At 37.6% G+C, this 17,775-nt stretch overlaps 2 protein-coding genes across 4 annotated transcripts in view; one reads left to right on the forward strand and one right to left on the reverse strand.

Moving 5' to 3' along the window:
- Positions 1–7,203, forward strand: part of yellow-h (L-dopachrome tautomerase yellow-h) — an 81,371-nt gene extending 74,168 nt beyond the window's left edge. For all 3 annotated transcript variants that reach the window (XM_017618466.1, XM_017618467.1, XM_017618465.1), the window contains 2 exons: positions 5,870–6,536; positions 6,619–7,203. In XM_017618466.1, coding sequence (XP_017473955.1) covers positions 5,870–6,536; positions 6,619–7,104 — 1,153 coding nt within the window. In that variant the 3' untranslated portion in view covers positions 7,105–7,203. The remainder of the gene's footprint in view (positions 1–5,869; positions 6,537–6,618) is intronic.
- A 9,771-nt stretch (positions 7,204–16,974) lies between these two features.
- On the reverse strand, positions 16,975–17,775 carry LOC108364683 (uncharacterized). The gene has a single exon (XM_017618468.1). The coding sequence runs from the start codon at positions 17,773–17,775 to the stop codon at positions 16,975–16,977; it is 801 nt and encodes a 266-aa protein (XP_017473957.1).

The following is a 17,775-nucleotide window of genomic DNA, read 5'->3' on the forward strand; positions in this document are numbered from 1 at the left end:
CTGTTTTGAAATATTTCGTCCGATTACTTTTGAGTGCAAGTAGAATCGAGTATTTTCTAGCGATACTTTTAGTAGCATCGAGTATCCCCTTCGATGTTAGAAAATGAGTACTGGTATCGAGTACATGGTGGTATCGGACGAACACTAATCATGCCTCATTTATACAAAAGTAATTTTTGATATCGAGCCGTTGCAGAGACAAAAACAATTTCTTATATTCAAAGTAATTACTCATTCGTAAGAAAAATCTCAATAATTTTTAAAAGACTTTAAAAACGTGCCTCATTTATAAATAAGCAATTTTTGATCTCAAGCCTCTGAAGGGACAAAAGCATTATTCAATCTAAATATAGAAAAAACTAAACTCTATTCTTTATAAGCAGTTTTTATATAATAGAATTTAATCCCAAGCGATAATTTACAAAGTGAAAGGCTAAATAACCTAATTCTCAAATTTTGAAAAAGCATCGATGTTTTTTGGCAACCTTTTTTACACGAATATTTCACCGGTGCGTTCGTATAACGACGGCCACAAGCATGTAATTATACCTGATTCCTAAGTACAAACGTATACCCTTATTATTGGGAACATACAATACGAACATCCATATATCGTTACCTAAGGGTGAAAAGGTGCCAAGTCCGTTTTTTGAAATTCTTCGGCAGAGACGAAAAATCGATTTAGTTTCATATTACCCGCCATTCTGCACCAAAAACTAAACTTTGAAAAAAAGGACTTGGAACCATTACACCTTTAGGTAGCGATATAATTTATGGCGTACCTGGGCCAAGATTCCAGAAAATTCTGCCAATGGGCCAGTACCAAACCATATTCCAGGCGGAGGTCTTCGCAATCGAAGTCTGTGTTCGCGAATGTCATCGTAGAAGACAAATGAGGCCAGAATAGGATATTCAGGCAGCGTTAAAGGCCTTAGAGTCCTTTAAAACGGCTCAAGGCTTGTAAACTCTTGAACCACCTGGGAGCCCACAATATCGTAGCGCTGTGGTGGGTTCTGGGACATGAAGGGTTTAAAGGCAACGAAAGGAAGGAAGGAAGGGAATAATCTCAAATTGCTGCCCACTGCCGGAAGTCAAAGGGAATAAGACAATCCAAGAGATTCATAACTCTTTCCAGGAGGAACTCCGAAAGACACCTTGAACTTGGAACTATTACTGGCAACCTGACAGCACACTGCAAATTAACGTACCGTTTGAATTAAATGGGTCTTTCTGTAGAGACGGACTGTATGTTTTGGGCACTGGTGAAGGAAACTCCAGAGTATATTCTATGTGCCTGTCTACGAAGCATAAATCGTAGATTGATATACCTTGGAGAACGATTGTATTCTCCATTTAAAATTTGGAACATGGCATCATCCAAAGTGCTGAGCTTTTTAAAAAGCCTAAAGTTGGAGTGATTACAATCAGGATTTAGCACAATATATCTTCTTAGGTCGCAGCGCGGGTATCTCCGACGTAATAATAGTAATATCGTCACTAGATGCGAATTAAGATGCTCGGGTGTTTTAACGACGAAAAAGAACTCGGGAAACAATTTGCGAAAAAAGACGCATAAAAATGGATCAACATCATTTCGGAAAAACTCTTTAGGGAATTCGTATACTGTTACACTCGCAAACATAGTTGACCACGAACATAAGTTTATGCGTCTTTCTTCGCCATCAAAGAGGTTAACGCGGCTTTCCTGCCATCACCTATGTTAAAAGTCTTTCTTCGCCGAAATTTTTTACGCGTCTTTTTTCGCTGTCATCTTTTGAGCTCGCATCTTAATTCGTATCTATTGACGATATGTATGTATGTGTAAAGAGACATACATTTGGATAAGTCTGTACAGTAAAAATGAATGGTTTTACACATAGGGCTGCCAGACGTCCCGGTTTTCCCGGACATGTCCCGGTTTTAGACAATTTGTCCCGGTGTCCCGGTCTAACCTTAAAATGTCCCGGGTTTTGTTTAAGTGTCCCGGTTTTCGATTTGATTGCACAAGTTTTGCATAAAAATGACTACACTGAGAGATAAAACGCGTTGTAATATTAAGAAAAATTGTATGAATTTACTGGGGGAAATAACGCATAGTAAACATGAATCTTTTTTATTTGACTATCATTTTAAAATTTTCGTTGAATCAAACTGAACANGTCTATTCATGATGAAATGTCAAAGCATACTGAGCATCTTTCTCTTTGACACCATGTCTGAAATCCCACGTGATCTGTCAAATACTAATGCATGAAAATCCTAACCTCAAAAAAATCACCCGTTATTTATATATGTAATACTTCTATATTGGCAGTAAGCTAACTTCTCAATGTGTAAGCATTCCGAAATCAAAGCGAGACAGTCTAGTACGGTTTTTGTCAATGTATTGTGTACTTGAGTGCCGTTTTTGTATATGTGTTGTGTACATGTTTATTTATAAACGTGTGTGTTCCTTTTCTTTCGTACGTGTTTATTGAAACATCTGTACTGTAGTGTTTTCGGACGGTACTAGCACTTACTGCCAATATAGGAGTATTACATATATGCTTGTATTTAATTTTTTTTATTTCGTGAGACCTAGATTACTTATAAGTACCGTGCCGTACAAAATTATTGGCTCGGAGACTCTTTCATCTGATCACAATTTCTAATCAGATCTTTTACAAAATTTTTAAAATGTAGCTTTTGAGCTAATTAGCAAAGTGCAAGTCTCAAGTTACCAGAAAATTTCGTTGATTTTTGCAATTATTTATTTTTTGCTGACAGTGTCTTCCACATACAAAAAAATTCGAACATAGTTTGTATGGAAGAAACTATCAGTAAAAACAATACCAAAAATCAACTAAATTTTTATGGGCTGCAAAACTTCATTTTCAAAATTTTTATAAAAAGGTCTGAATAGAAAGTTGCGAATTTGTATGCAAATTTATTGCATTTTCCCGAGTTTTGCACAAAGTTTAGAAATTTTATTTTTATGTTTTCTGATGTATTTAGTATAAACTCTATTTTTATAAGGAACAAAAAGGTACATGCATTGTTAAAAATTCTCTGTGCTTTAGTTGTGATAAATTGTTTTGTTTTGCTGGTGTCCGTTGTATTGATCTCATGAGCTCATGTTTTTATGTTTTTGTTTGACAAAATAAAATTTTACTACATCCTTTCGTACGTTGAAGTAAAATATTACATCTCAAAAAAAATTTTGGTAGGTTTTGGTTGGTTATGGTAGGAAACTTTGGTAGAAAACTTTGGTAGAAAAAAATGTGTCTGTGGCAACGCTGGTCGATACCCTGCAGTGAAAAACCAAACCATTTAGTATCAATACCAGTTCTTAACTAGTATGTGCTAAAGCGATGGCCTACCAGTTCGAAAATTTCGAAGAAGCGTGCAGCGACATCTGCCTTTGAATTGCCAAAACCAAACTTAAGACGGAATTAATTGCTTTTCTTACAAATGACGGCTTTGGCGTCGCGTGAAGACTGGCGGTTCTGGTGCTGAGGTCGCAGGTTCGTGTCCGCTTGGGGGTGGTTAAGATTTTTGAAATTGATTCAATGTAAGTCAATATAATTATTTCAATTTAAATGTAGGCAATAAACTTCAAAATCTAATTTCATTGCAGAAAAATACGCATTAGGGAAGAAATACTTTTGCCACAAAACAAGAAATTAATAAAGATATATTATTTTTAGTAAATTGTAAAACTACAATAAAAATCCTAAAAAAACAAAAAAAAAAATAAATATGAATAAATTTCCCTGCGCCAGGATTGAACCGCGGACATCAGTAATACCGCGCCAGTGCTCTGCTATGTCGGCCATTGCGACTGTTGGAGCGCCGCACAGTGGGGCAAAAAGGGTTGCTTTGGACAAATAAATTTTGAGAGCCTAAATATGAACCGATTTCAAGTTACTTTTTTTTTTAAATAAGAGATAATTAAATTTCGCGTCGACTTATCCGTGGCAACTTTTTAAAAAGCTCTAGCTTTTTATTTATTTATGTTGATGTTGAAAACTAGTAGAAAAAAAAATTTTACGTTTAAATGTTTCCAATTAACTAATACTAGTCACGAGATCGATCTTTTTGTTTTTTTTAATTGTAGTAAATTTAATGTAGATTAAGAAAAAGCATATTAGGATACCATCAACCCCTAAATTAGGGCTTGAAATAAGGAGTGAGTGGCTAAAATCCAGAAAATTCACTGAAAAACATTGTAAAGTGTTTTCGTAGCAGGCGAAAACGATTCCAAAAATTATTTCTGCAAGGGGAAATTTATTGAGATATCATTCATCCTTAATTTAAAGGTCGAAATAAGGGGAAAGTTGCGAAAAACCAGAAACTTCAAGAAATTGATGTCCTTTCGATTTTCTTTTTGCTGTAACTCAAACGCAAATCATGTTACCGACACATTTTTTTTTCCAATTAACTAATACTAGTCACGAGATCGATCTTTTTGTTTTTTTTAATTGTAGTAAATTTAATATAGATTAAGGAAAAGCTTATCAGGATACCATCAACCCCTAAATTCGGGGTTAAAATAAAAGGTGAGTGGCTAAAGCCCAGAAATTTCATTGAAAAACATTGTAAAGTGTTTTCGTAGGAGGCGAAAACAATTTAAAAAAGGAACAATCCAGCGCCTTCGTCTTTGTATCGGTATCATGATTTGCGTTTGAGATATGTACAGCAAAAAGAAAAGCGAAAAGACATCGAGTTCTTGAATTTTCTGGTTTTTCGCAACTGATATCCCAATAAATTACACCTATCAGAAATAATTTTTGGAATCGTTTTCGCCTCCTACGAAAACACTTTACAATGTTTTTCAGTGAATTTTCTCGGTTTTAGCCACAATATCCTAATAAGCTTTTTCTTAATCTACATTAAATTTACTACAATTAAAAAAAAATTATCAATATGGTGATTTGCCTCTGAGATACAGCAAAAGGAAAATCGAAAGGTCATAAATTTTTTAAACATGGTCAACTTCGCCCCTCATCAGCCCTTAAAGTAAAACGTGATAACGTTCGCTTTAGTTTTCCTTTAATCGACATAACTTGAACTTTATTCATAAAAAAAATATTGCGCTATCTCTTTCCTTCTCGTTATATTAGATTTTAAACAAAAGTGATTTAGCTTATAGTGCGCGGCCATCTTGGATTTACAATGATAGCAGATATTCAAAAACTATGGGAAATGCAAAATATATGCAAATATGCTTGGCGTAAATCTTCTTCATTTTGAATTCAACGAATTTCTGTCTTGGTCCAGGATCTCTTGGATGCTAAACAAAAATATGCAATTTCATAGAATTCCGATGTCTATTTATTACATACTTGGGAAGTTCACTTCCAAAGATTTTTCGTCCCCCATATTGAAATTTTTGCAATAGTCCTTTCTTTCCATATTTAATAACCGGGGACGTTTTCTCAATTTTTAAGTTAAATTTTCTTTCTCCATTGTCACTAAAGCCCAATTTCAGATGGCCTACTTAAGTAGAGATTGTTGATTAACTTCCACTATTCATTTTCAGATCAGGATTGATTGGTTGATTTTTTGCTCAGTGTACATATGTATGATACTAACATATCTATCTCTCATTTACTAAAAGCCTGTTAACTCAAAAAAGGAAATTTGTGAGCAAATGATGCAGAATTACCAGGTATATCACACTGTGTAATTATGTCATGCTAAAATCTTGTGTAGTTTCCGCGTAAAAAGACAATATGCATCACTCTGCACTTTGGAACCAATTTGAACCTCTTAAACCCGTCTAATGAAAAATTTCGTGTTTTTTTTTTTGTTATGACAGCATTTTAGTAAATAAGCCATATCTAATTAAAAGCTTTTATGCAAATAATAAAACACAGTTTATTTTTAGTGATTTTGTGCCAGAGAACAATCTGCCTTTGGGGATCGATGTGTTCGGCGACCGGATGTTCATAACTACTCCACGATGGAAGGATGGCGTTCCCGCTAGTCTTAACTATCTCCCATTTCCCACAAAAGAACGGAGTCCTGCCTTACGCCCATATCCCGATTGGAATGCTCATAGCGCTGTTCAACAACCGAACTGCGCCAAACTCATATCCGTTTACCGCAGCTCGATCGATGTTTGCGGCCGTTTGTGGTTAATCGATTCGGGCATCGTAAACGCTACAGTAAACTTAAACCAGATTTGCCCACCAAAAATCGTCGCTTTCGAATTAGCTACCGATGAAATGGTGGTCAGCTTTACACTACCGCCGGAGCAAGTCAAACAGGACTCATTGCACTCGAATATTTTGGCCGATGTGCGCGCGAGTCAATGCGATGATGCCCACGTCTATGTTACGGATGTTTGGCGCTTCGGAATAGTCGTCTACAGTTTGGCCAAGAATCGCAGTTGGCGAGTTACGAACTACAATCTTAATCCGAATCCGGTTGCATCTGATTTTAATGTTTATGGACTGAACTTCCAGTGGTTAGACGGTGTATTTGGTATGAGTTTGTCCTTGGTGCAGCACAACAAGTCTACGCTGTATTTTCATCCAATGGCTAGTTTTAAGGTAAAAATGTAACGCATACTCGTAAAATTTTTATAAAATCCCTTTTTACCGAACTTGTCCGGCTTCTTTGTCTTTACTATAGGAGTTTGCTATTTCTACAGACCTTTTACGAGACGAGAGCCTGTGGCCAGCGCGTGCTCAGGAGGTAGCCAAACATTTCGTCGAAATCGGCGATCGCGGACCCTTAAGCCAGTCGTCTGCAGCCGGTATTGCTCGAAACGGAGTTATGTTCTACACACAGGTGCATCAGGATAATATCGGTTGTTGGGATACCGCGAAGCCATATGTGCGTGGCAATTTAGCAATGTTGCTAAGCAGCAGGCAAACATTGGTGCAGTTCCCCAACGATATGAAGATTGACCAGGAACCCCAGCAGGGTGTCTGGGTGATGAGCAATCGCCTCCCGATCTATCTCTACGGTCAGCTGGATTACAGCGATATTAATTTCCGTATTTTGCGCGCAGAAGTGGAAGAAGTCATTCGCAACTCCGTGTGTGACCCGAAAGTAAAGGAAGTGCACGCTGACATCCCCGTTGTGGTGGAGTTACACGAGGGACAATGTTACTGAGTTTTTAGTTCTATTTTTTGCCAAACTTATTTTATAAAAATTCGAATTGCAAATCACATTAAAAATGTTTAATAAAGTAATGAATATGAAGAAAATGCACTATCGTAAATGTGTTTTTATTAATGGCCACGAGAATCAACACCTAAATATGAGCACTTCCGTGGCAAGGTGTCCCGCGGCCGAAAACCAAATCGCTTCTGATTGATGACTTTGATCTGGTAATACTAAGGCTGATATCTTTACTGTTTCTCATAGTATTACACTGTTCCAGCCTCAAAACTGCGTACTATTATTTACTGTTTTTTATTTAATAGAATACTTTATGTTAATTCATATAAATACTGAAAAAACTAACTTTAATGCGTGAACGTTTGGAAGATACAAATTTATTAATCGCGATTCAACTCTGTACAAAAAATATAATGCAATGCAAGGCTGTTATCGAATATGAATCGCTGGGTGGACATAAATAAACCATGTATATCAATTAAGCTTGGACGCATAAAAAACTCGATCAGCAGGTCTTAACCTAGAATTGTTGCCACTTCTTGTAATCGCTATTCTAGGCACGAGTACATTTGTAGCTCATATTGAACAATTGAACTACATACATATCGTCGCTACCATATCAAACTATCGAATGTGCAAAAATGCTTTTTCAATTACCATACTTTGCGCATGCGTTTAGGCCAGAGCTGAGCAGCTTCGGCAGTTTAATGAAGCTTTCGCTGCCTTCTCAAGCAGAGCGTGTATGTATATGCGAATACGACGCGACGATGCTGCCCAGGTCGGGTTTAGACCAGTGTTGCCAGTTTGCGGGATTTCGCCCTTTTTTCGGGATTTTATGACTAAAAAGGGCGAATGGGATTTTCTGACGAAAAACGGGATTTTTGTCATTCCATACCAAGCAATAAAATTTACACTCAAAAAAAGTTGTCATCAGGACGATGCTATTTAGCCATCAACATCAACTTTCGGGCATCTCTTTTTCCTCATTAATCATCTTATCTAAATGATAGTTTCAATTGTTACATAGAAATATTTTTCGTTGTTATATTGAAACCGAAAATAACCAAAAATACTATACTGGTCTCAATTTGATATTGTTAAGGGCAAACTTGTCTTTTTCCTCATCAAATTAATAACCAAAATACCAATATAATATTTTTCAATACACTCTTTATATTATTAATGGTTATGTTGATGCCGAAAAATGAGACTCTTTAAAGTTTCTTATTAACACTACGTGTACTAAACCAATAGTGATACTTTTTTTTTAGTGTAATTATTGATAAATGAGAAAAAGCTGCCATACTCTGTGGCAGGGTTGTTGCGAATATTCGCATTCGCAACCGCGGAACTTCCGCACAAATGTTGACATTCGCATTCGCAATAATCAATGCGGAGCTTTTGCGAATGCGAATATTGTGCAAGTGCACTGATAAAACGTATATCTGGCAAACAAAAAATTGTATCCAACATCTGTTTGCCTGTGGAGATGCTACGTTAAGACTGCCCCCTACGTCGACCTTCGTTCATAATTTAAAGTCAAAGAGTAAGAAAATAGTACGTATTTCCAGCGGAAATGTTCAACGGTTGGCTATAAAGAGCGTCGACTATTTGCGCGTGAAAAGATTACCTTTAATTAGGTAAGAATTATGTAACTATCGAATATTATTTGTCAAAGGTCTGTTGAAAAAACTGGATGCATCGCTAGTTTTTTCTACTTTTTCTTAGAAAAGTGTAATTATTAATTTCTCATAAAACTTATTATTCTTAAGTTCCGTGTTTCCTTTTATTAGTCTTTTAGCTCGAAAACAAAAACATTTATTTTGGCTGCGTTTCTTTAGACATTCCGGATAATCCCATTTCACAGCCGGAATAAACAGAATTCGTTTGAAATATGCGTTAACATATCATCAGGAACGTTCTAAAGAATAAGTAAACAGAAAAGTTTATTCCAAACGTTCAGAATGAATAAAGAAATGTAGCCTTTAATTTCGTGTTAATTGTCAAAATTAGCACGCATAGAAATAAAGATGAAATTATATGTAAATAAGTCGACAGCAAGTTCACAAAATAAATAAATAAAATAAAAATGAAAACTTTTTAATATACAAGGCTTTTATTAATGGACTAAAAAGTAGAAAATAATATTTCTCAGTCCCACAGAATTTGTTTTGATAACTTTTGATTTTGAAATTTTAGCAAAAGTCGTTATAAACAATTAATGACATTGAAAACGAAAAACGTNGAGGCCTTGTCTCCAGTCTACTTTTGTGTGCGGCGGGCGGAAAGACCTAGTTTCCGCTCCGCCCTGTTTACAGGCCGTTGATCATGGTCGGAAAGGCCGAGCTTCCGATCCATGTTCCCGTAGTCGTTACTTTGTAAGTGAGGCAGGCGGAAAGTCCTAGTTTCCGCTCCACGCTATAGACGAACTGTTGGGCGAGGTCGGAAAGGCCGAGTTTCCGATCCCTACTCGTATTGTCCTACGCGGTCGCGGAAATATACGAAGCCGTTACAATTGTACTAAGCAGTCATAGATATTGTGTAATTTTTTCGTTCACGGTTGCAGATATTAGTTTATTTAGTTAACTTGTTGAGCAATGTTTTCTTTATTACAAAAAGCGATTCAGATATGTCGATGCAATCATAATGCTTGTTAAAATCTTGGCATAAGCACCGAAAAGCATCATGCATTTCAAAGTTTGATTTACAAATACTCAACACAATAGGTTTAAAATGTCTCGTGGGTCTTGTAGGAATACAAAAATTTATCTCACTCAGTAAAAAGGGACTACTGACCATCCCGTTCATTAATTTAATTAAAAAAAGAACACCAAACATATCTCTACGACTCTAAAGCGTCGGCAAATCTATAAGCTTCAGGCGATCCTTGTAGGGTGGGAGATTTTTAGACGAGTCCCAACATAAATTTTTGAGGGCAAATAACAGGAACTGTTTCTGCACTGATTCGAGCCTGTCACTATGAATTTGATAGCTAGGATTCCATACTATAGATGCATACTCCAAAATCGGTCTAACTAGAGAGGTAAAGAGAACTTTAGTGACATAAGGATCGTTGAACTCCTTGGCCCAGCGCTTAAGAAAAGCCAACAATCCTCTAGCCCTAATCACGCAGGAGTTTATGTGAGACTTGAATTCTAGTTTCGGATCCATAGTTACACCTAGGTCAATGAAATTGGTCACTTGCTCAACATTGTGGTCAGATATCATATACGAATTTGGATAGAACGATTTTCTAGAGAAGGTCATGAATTTACACTTTTTCAAATTTAGTGACATGGAATTTGCTTCACACCATTCGAAAATGCAGGTTAGGTCAGCTTGCAAATGCTCCCTATCTTCTGCAGTACTAATGTACTTAAAGAGCTTAACATCATCAGCGTACATTAAGCATTTCGAGTAATTCAACACTTTGGAAAGTCATTTATAAATAAAATAAACAAGACGGGATCAAGATGGCTGCCCTGAGGTACGCCGGACGTGACATGTATGGGCCGGGAGGTACAATTTTTAAAAATTATTCTTTGTTTCCTATCCACTAAGTAAGAAGAAAGCCAGCTGAGAAGAATAGAAGGGAAACCAATTCGATCAAGTTTATATATAAGGCTTGAATGAGATACCTTGTCAAATGCCTTGCTGAAATCAGTGTAAATCACGTCCGTTCGAAGATTGTTTTTAAACCCATTAGACACATAAGTAGTGAATTCAAGAAGATTGGATACAGTTGATTTACCTTTGCAAAAACCGTGTTGCGATAGATCAATAGCAGAAGTAATAGAGTGAGATAGTTCTTCCGTAACGATTGCCTCAAAAACTTTAGGAATAGCACTATAGTTTACGATGTTAGTCCTTCCAGGAAGATGGGCTGAGAGGCTTATACAAATACTCTGCACAGCTTTTAAGAACACTTGTGGGTATACCGTCTGGGCCAGCTGTATATGAAATTTTCAAACAATTCAAATGAATGAGGACGTCCGCAGCAGAGATCGATGGAATTCGGATATAATCAAATGATGGCAGAAAGAATGGGTAGCTAGATAGATTCGAATTTAGTTGGGAAGATGTAGAACAGGTAGAGTAGTTTGACTCGAAGAAACCAGCAAACATATCGGCAATAATATTTTCGTCACTGGAAACTAAGTCATTTAACTTCAATGTTGAGGGATAACCGTTAGTCTTACGCTTAGTGTTCACAAATGCGTAAAACGATTTGGGATTAGAAACTATATTGAGTCGAACCCTGTTAATATAATTATTGTAACACTTTTTGTTCAATACATTGTATTTATGCCTAAGAATGGAGTACGCGGAGTAGTGAGAAGACAAGCCAGATTTTTTAAAAAGCTTAAATACTTTGAATTTTTGATTTTTAAGCGTTTTAATTCGCNAGTAGTGAGAAGACAAGCCAGATTTTTTAAAAAGCTTAAATGCTTTGGATTTTTGATTTTTTAAGCGTTTCAATTCGCCAGTAAACCACTGAGCGTTAGACGTTACGTTAGCTTCCTTAACAAGAGGAATGATTTTACTGAAAATGTGGCGTAAGGAATTGCTAAAATGTAAGGCACTATCTTCAGCATTCCCATCATACTGGGGCCAAGTTATCTTCGATATCTCTAACCTGCTGTTTTAAATGAGTAACGCCCCGCTCAAGTAACGCTCCGCTCTTGATTTTTTACTGATAAAGCAACATGAGTTGCGTGAATTTATCAAGGACAATTCTAGTGGTGGGTGGTGAGAATCAACAGGGGTAATCAAAGCATAGCTAGGGGCTATTGTGACGTTGGAAACATCGTCCACAAAAACTAAATCCAGACATTTACCTAAGTTATTACTAACAGAGTTGATCTGGTAAAGACTAAGATCTGACAGATCGTTCAAAAATTGATTGAAGAGATCACGAGAGGAATTTGGTACTAGAATACCATCTATTAGATCCCAAGAAACACCCGCAAGATTGAAGTCACCCAGGACAATAACAGTATCGGAGGGCTTCACCATGGCATGTAGAGAGAGCAGTAAGGAGGAGTGTTTTAAATAAACAGAAAGGCTCGAGTTAGGTGGTATATAAGCAGCAACAAGATAAGCGCTAATAGAACGATATCTTATTCGAACGCAGAGGAATTCACCTGCATCAGTGTCAGTGAACTCAATTTCTTCAGAAGAAAGGTCAGTCTGGACAGCTATTAAGACGCCTCCACCTTTTTTTATTTAAGCGGTCGTTTCGAAACACTTCATAATAGGACACAAAATTTCCGAGTTGAACACATTCGGCTTGAGCCAGGTTTCAGTAAACACCAGTACTTTGAAGTCAAAATCATAGGACTGCAAGTGTAACCTTGATAGCTTTGTGTTCAAACCTCTCACATTTTGGTAGTAAATGCTAATGGTGAGGTTACTTATTAGTTTTTTGATGCCGAGGTGGAAAGCGGAAGTTGAGCCAAATTTTGCCCTTGCGGTCTAGATCTAAATTCAAATTCGCGAATGAAGGCACCGCTTGGCCAAAAAGATGGGCTCATTACTCTATCAAAGCAGTCTTCGGATATGTCTATTTTAAAAGAAGAAATGCTTCTTTCATACGAGAATCTGAACTTGCGTACATGCAACTCATTTGCTATCAGCCTGGAAGTTAAATACCCCTTCACATCATCGACAGTGGTATCTTTTGAAAACCTAGATACAAAAACCGATTTTTTGGAAGGGACAACGATTAAATCCCTCGGAACGGGGTTAACGTAATCGGAAATGGTTTCAGATGTGGTAGAGGGTTGCGGAACAGTTGTANGCGTACATGCAACTCATTTGCTATCAGCCTGGAAGTTAAATACCCCTTCACATCATCGACAGTGGTATCTTTTGAAAACCTAGATATAAAGACCGATTTTTTGGAAGGGACAACGATTAAATCCCTCGGGACGGGGTTAACGCAATCGGAAACGGTTTCAGATGTGGTAGGGGGTTGCGGAACAGGGGGTTGCGGAACAGCTGTCAACTTTTTGGAAGGAGCAACGATGGCTCCGGATGTGGTAGGGGGTTGAGATGTAGTTGTGGAGTTTTTGGAAGGAGCAACGACTACTTCCTTCGGAACGGTTATGACGCAATCGGAGATGGCTTTAGATGTGGTGGAGGGTTGAGATGAAGCTGTTGAACAGGAATTTAGTGAGGCTCCAGTAGAAGAAGGACGTGGTTGGGGAGATTCAGTCCGCCGAGGAATCGGTGTGTTAAAGCTTATGAGTTCTTTGTTCATAGCTGGAGTCAAAAGTGGGCGGTTCTGCGGAAGATCCAGGTCCACAGTGATGGGATTCAACACAATATTTTCCACGCCTCTCCTACGTCTCTTAAGACCTTTTCCAGGAGAAGGAGAGGAGGAGGAAGTATCTAATAATTTAAATTCTTTGAATTCATCCTCATACTTCTTGAACTTCTCGTTGAGCAGTTTTAGCTCTTTGCTTATCTCCGAAAATCCATTTCTAGCGGTTCTAAATAGTTTACAGAGATCCACAACAGTTTTTTTACACTTTGGACATGACCAGCGAAGTCCATTGTCTCCAATAATCATATCCAGAACTCTCCCATTAATACCAGCACACTTTAAATGAGACAGTTCATCGCAAAGCCAGCACGCCACAAAACGGTCCGAACCGGCTTTTACATTACATTTTTCGAACAGACAGGACATTTTTAGCGAATTTTATTAAAAAAGAATAAAAATAGCGAAATTAGGAATGTATTGTACGAAAACGTTTCAAGCTCACAGTAATTGGCAGTTTAATAGCTAGTGGTCTTATTTAGTGAAGTTCAATGGTTAGAAACCGTGCTGAACTTAACAGTTTTAAAGCCATTGAGTTAGCAAAATCAGCTGTCACCAAGAAAGCGACTGTCGATGGTAAACAAAGGTGTGTGTAAAGCGCGAAAGAAAGCAAAATGAACAAACAAATGCGATATTCCTTACACTCTCACACAAAAGCAACAATAATGCACCAAAACAGGCAAATATGCACGAAGGCCGACAAAATAAAACTTTTAAATCAACGCACTTTATGACTAAATCAAGTCAACTTATTAGAATTTGGCTTCAGTTAACTTTTTTCGGTGTGAATAACACAAATTAGAACTGCTTAGCACTTTGTAAAAGAGTTAAACTTAGGAAATTCTTTCAAGCGAAAGTTTAAGTGACCGCACAGTACGAACGTTGCCAGATTATCATTGAAAATAGTCAAACTACATAACATTCTATAGCGAAAGTACAAAGTTGAGATCGATTTTTAGCGGTCGTTATTCATATGCCCACATACATACATATGTTACTTTTCATATCAATTCAAGTGTATTACATGCGCCCACGCTTTTAATTTTCAATGTCATTAATTGTTTATAATGATAATAATAGATTGGCGCTTACACATATGTTAGTGTTTGGCCGAGCTTCTCCTCCGATTTGTGGCGTGCGCCTTGATGTTGTCACACAAAGCGGAGGGACCTACAGTTTTACGCCGACTCCGAACGGCGATTGTGTTTTTATGAGAAGCTGTTTTTCATGGCAGAAATACACTTGGAGATTTGCCATTGCCTGCCGAGGGACGACCGCTGTTAAGAACAAACGTTTTTTCTAAATTTTTTGCGATGTTGCTTTGACCAGGGCTTGAACCCAGGTGCTGCGGAGTGGAAGCGCGCACGTTTACCACTACACCACAGCGGCCGACTAAAATTTCAAAATCAAAAGTTATAAAAATAGATTCCGTGGGACTGAGAAATATTATTTTCTACTTTTTAGTCCATTTATAAAAGCGTGTATATTAGAAAGTTTTTTTTATTTTCTACTTTTTAGTCTTGTCTGTACAAAATTTTGCGATAGATATCAAAATAATTCAACTTGCAGTGAAAGAGAACAGAAGACTATGCAAGCACAATGTTTGCTCACATTTAGTATAATAATAATGTATATATAGTATACATACATATAGCTGCAGTTTATTTCATTTAAAGAAATGGCGTTTCGTCCATTTCCGCTGTGACGTATGTATATAAGTAGTGCACATATTTAAGCTCAATATTAAACCCTTTCTGGCGGTGCGACATCTAGAGTCTTCTAATTGTATCTCCTTGATACGATGCCTACAACGAGGTTGATATCTAGACTAGGTTGATATCTAGAATTTTCCATAAATAGCTTTGCTACATTTATAGTAGGTGCATTCTTTTGCAAACGAGCTACAAAAGACACTCGCTCAAATGACGAAATACACGCAAAGCAAAAACACAAACCGGACTTTTTATCCGAGCTCAGCCAGGTCGGTTAAAAAATACGCGACCTGAAGGCTAGTGTTGGTAAATGAAAAAACTGCTCTATTGTGAATTGTTAATGGGAAAGTGGAGAGGGAAATTTTTGCTTCCTTTTATACATGACTTATGTTTTAAAAGAGTATATATATTACGCAAATACCTCGCATAATTACTCATTTAAATTGGTTTTTGTATCTGAATCCCGTTAAACTAATCAAATTTTCTTGCCAGCTACCAACAGGGTTGCTTAAGTAGCTAAAAGGAAATTTTACCCGAGTTGAGCGACCTTTTGTCGCTCGCTTACAAAAAAATGCAGCTAGTATAAATGGTGGTCTGGACATACAACATTCAAAGCGGTCTGGACATACAACATTGCAAGTGGATAAAAGCGTTGTAAAATAATAGGGCTATTCGCGATCCGGTGCAAATGGCCTAGCATCATTGCATTGCAAATTTGTATTGCAAATTATTTGCAATACACAAACAAAATACACGCATTTGCATTTGTCATGGCTTGGCAAATTTGCAATACCGAAAATCCATAGCATAAAAATGCTATGCATTGCATTCATAAACAAAACCAAAGCTGATGCACAAAAATTGTTTTGCAAAAGCTTTACCATGACAGTTTAATAAAGGTCGCTCACAATCCATGGCATATTTCTGCAATTGCATAAATTTGTCAGCTCTTATGCACCGAATCGCGAATAGCCCTAATATATCTCAGTCCCATAGCATTTGTTTTGATAACTTTTGATTTTGAAGTTTCAGCAAAAGTCATTGGTGAATTGTAGAGCCTTTTCTACAATTGTAAATCGCTTAACCAAAAAAATCAAAACGCGCGATAAAGGTTTAAATATTTTTTAAATTTATTTATTAAATTTAAATTTTATTTTAAAATTTAAAATATTTCCGTGGAAATGTCCTGCTATTTGACTTTGAATAAATTGAAGGTGAAATGTCGAATGATTCTGTGAAATAGCTAAATTGTACAATGATAAGTGCAAAGAGTATGATGGAGAAGTTGTACTTGTACATACATACATAGGTATGTAAGTATGTGAGTATGTATGTACATATGTACAAACATATGCACATGCATATGCATGGTAAATATGCTGCAGCGACAAACAAAAACGATGACGAATGTGCGAAGACAGTGGGGATAGAAAAAACTGGAGCTCCAACGAAGACAATAGCTACATATGTAAGTCAGCGATGCTAGCGACGACAACAACAACTGCAAAGATTTGATGTGTAATGAGTGCGTGCGATGAGGGGGTGTGAATGCAAATTCGATGATAGCGACGTTAACTGGAAATGCAGGTGCGGCGACGATGAATTTGTAAGGAGGGGCGTGAACATACTCCCCCCTTGAAAGCATGGCTTTCAATGTGACTCAGCTAAACTCGGGTTGTCAATTGGTAGTTTACATACCTTTGCTATTGCCCGTTTATAGACGCCATCTGCTGTTTTAACTTCTACCACCCTAACGCTGCCATCGTCACCTGGCACAGTAGCTATAATGCGACCCATGGCCCATTTAAGTGGTGGTAAAAAGTCCTACTTTAGTAGCACTAGGTCATTTACTTCAATATTGGGTGAAGCAGTGTTCCACTTCGAACGTTTTTGTAGCTCCTTTAGATAATCTTGCTGCCAACGATGCCAGAACTGCTGTTGAATATATTGGACGTGTTGATAGCGGCCTAACATAGTTGAGCTGGCAGTTGTTGATGGTTCAGGAATGGTGAGAAGAGATCGGCCGATGAGGAAGTGACCCGGCGTAAGTGGGCGAAGATCATTAGGGTCACTGGATATTGGAGTTAGCGGTCGACTGTTTATTATTGCCTCTGCTTGGCAGATGACGGTGTGGAGTTCGTCGTGTGATAGCACGTTGATGCCGATAGCGCGACGCAAATGGTATTTGGCAAGTTTCACCGCGCTCTCCCACAGGCCACCAAAGTGTGGTGACCTTGGTGGAATAAATTTCCATTCGATCCCTTCGTTTCTGCAGAAATCCTCCACGCGTTCTATGTGTGCTTGTGCTTTAAATGACTGAAGCAGTTCCCGTAACTCTCGGTTTGCTCCAATGAAATTTGTTGCGTTGTCTGAGACAATAACGCGACACTTTCCACGCCTAGCTATAAAACGCTTGAGTGTCGCGATGAAAGCGGCGGTCGTCAGGTCAGGAGCAATCTCCAAATGCACAGCCTTTGTAGTGAAGCAGATAAAAACTGCGATGTACACCTTAATTGGTGAACGGCCTCTAATTCTTTGAGTAACTGATAGGGGACCACAGTAGTCTACACCTGTAGTTTCAAACGGGTACGATGCTGTAACTCGGCTTGCAGGCAATGCACCCAT

This window comes from Rhagoletis zephyria, unplaced genomic scaffold (genome assembly GCF_001687245.7).
Source record: "Rhagoletis zephyria isolate East Lansing unplaced genomic scaffold, Rhagoletis_zephyria_1.1 Rzeph_scaffold_01633, whole genome shotgun sequence".
In the NCBI taxonomy this organism is placed as follows: Eukaryota; Metazoa; Arthropoda; class Insecta; order Diptera; family Tephritidae; genus Rhagoletis; species Rhagoletis zephyria.

Coding starts and splice junctions, on each gene's coding strand:
- LOC108364683 (XM_017618468.1), bottom strand. CDS start 17,775: ATGGGTGCATTGCCTGCAAGCCGAGTTACAGCATCGTACCCGTTTGAA.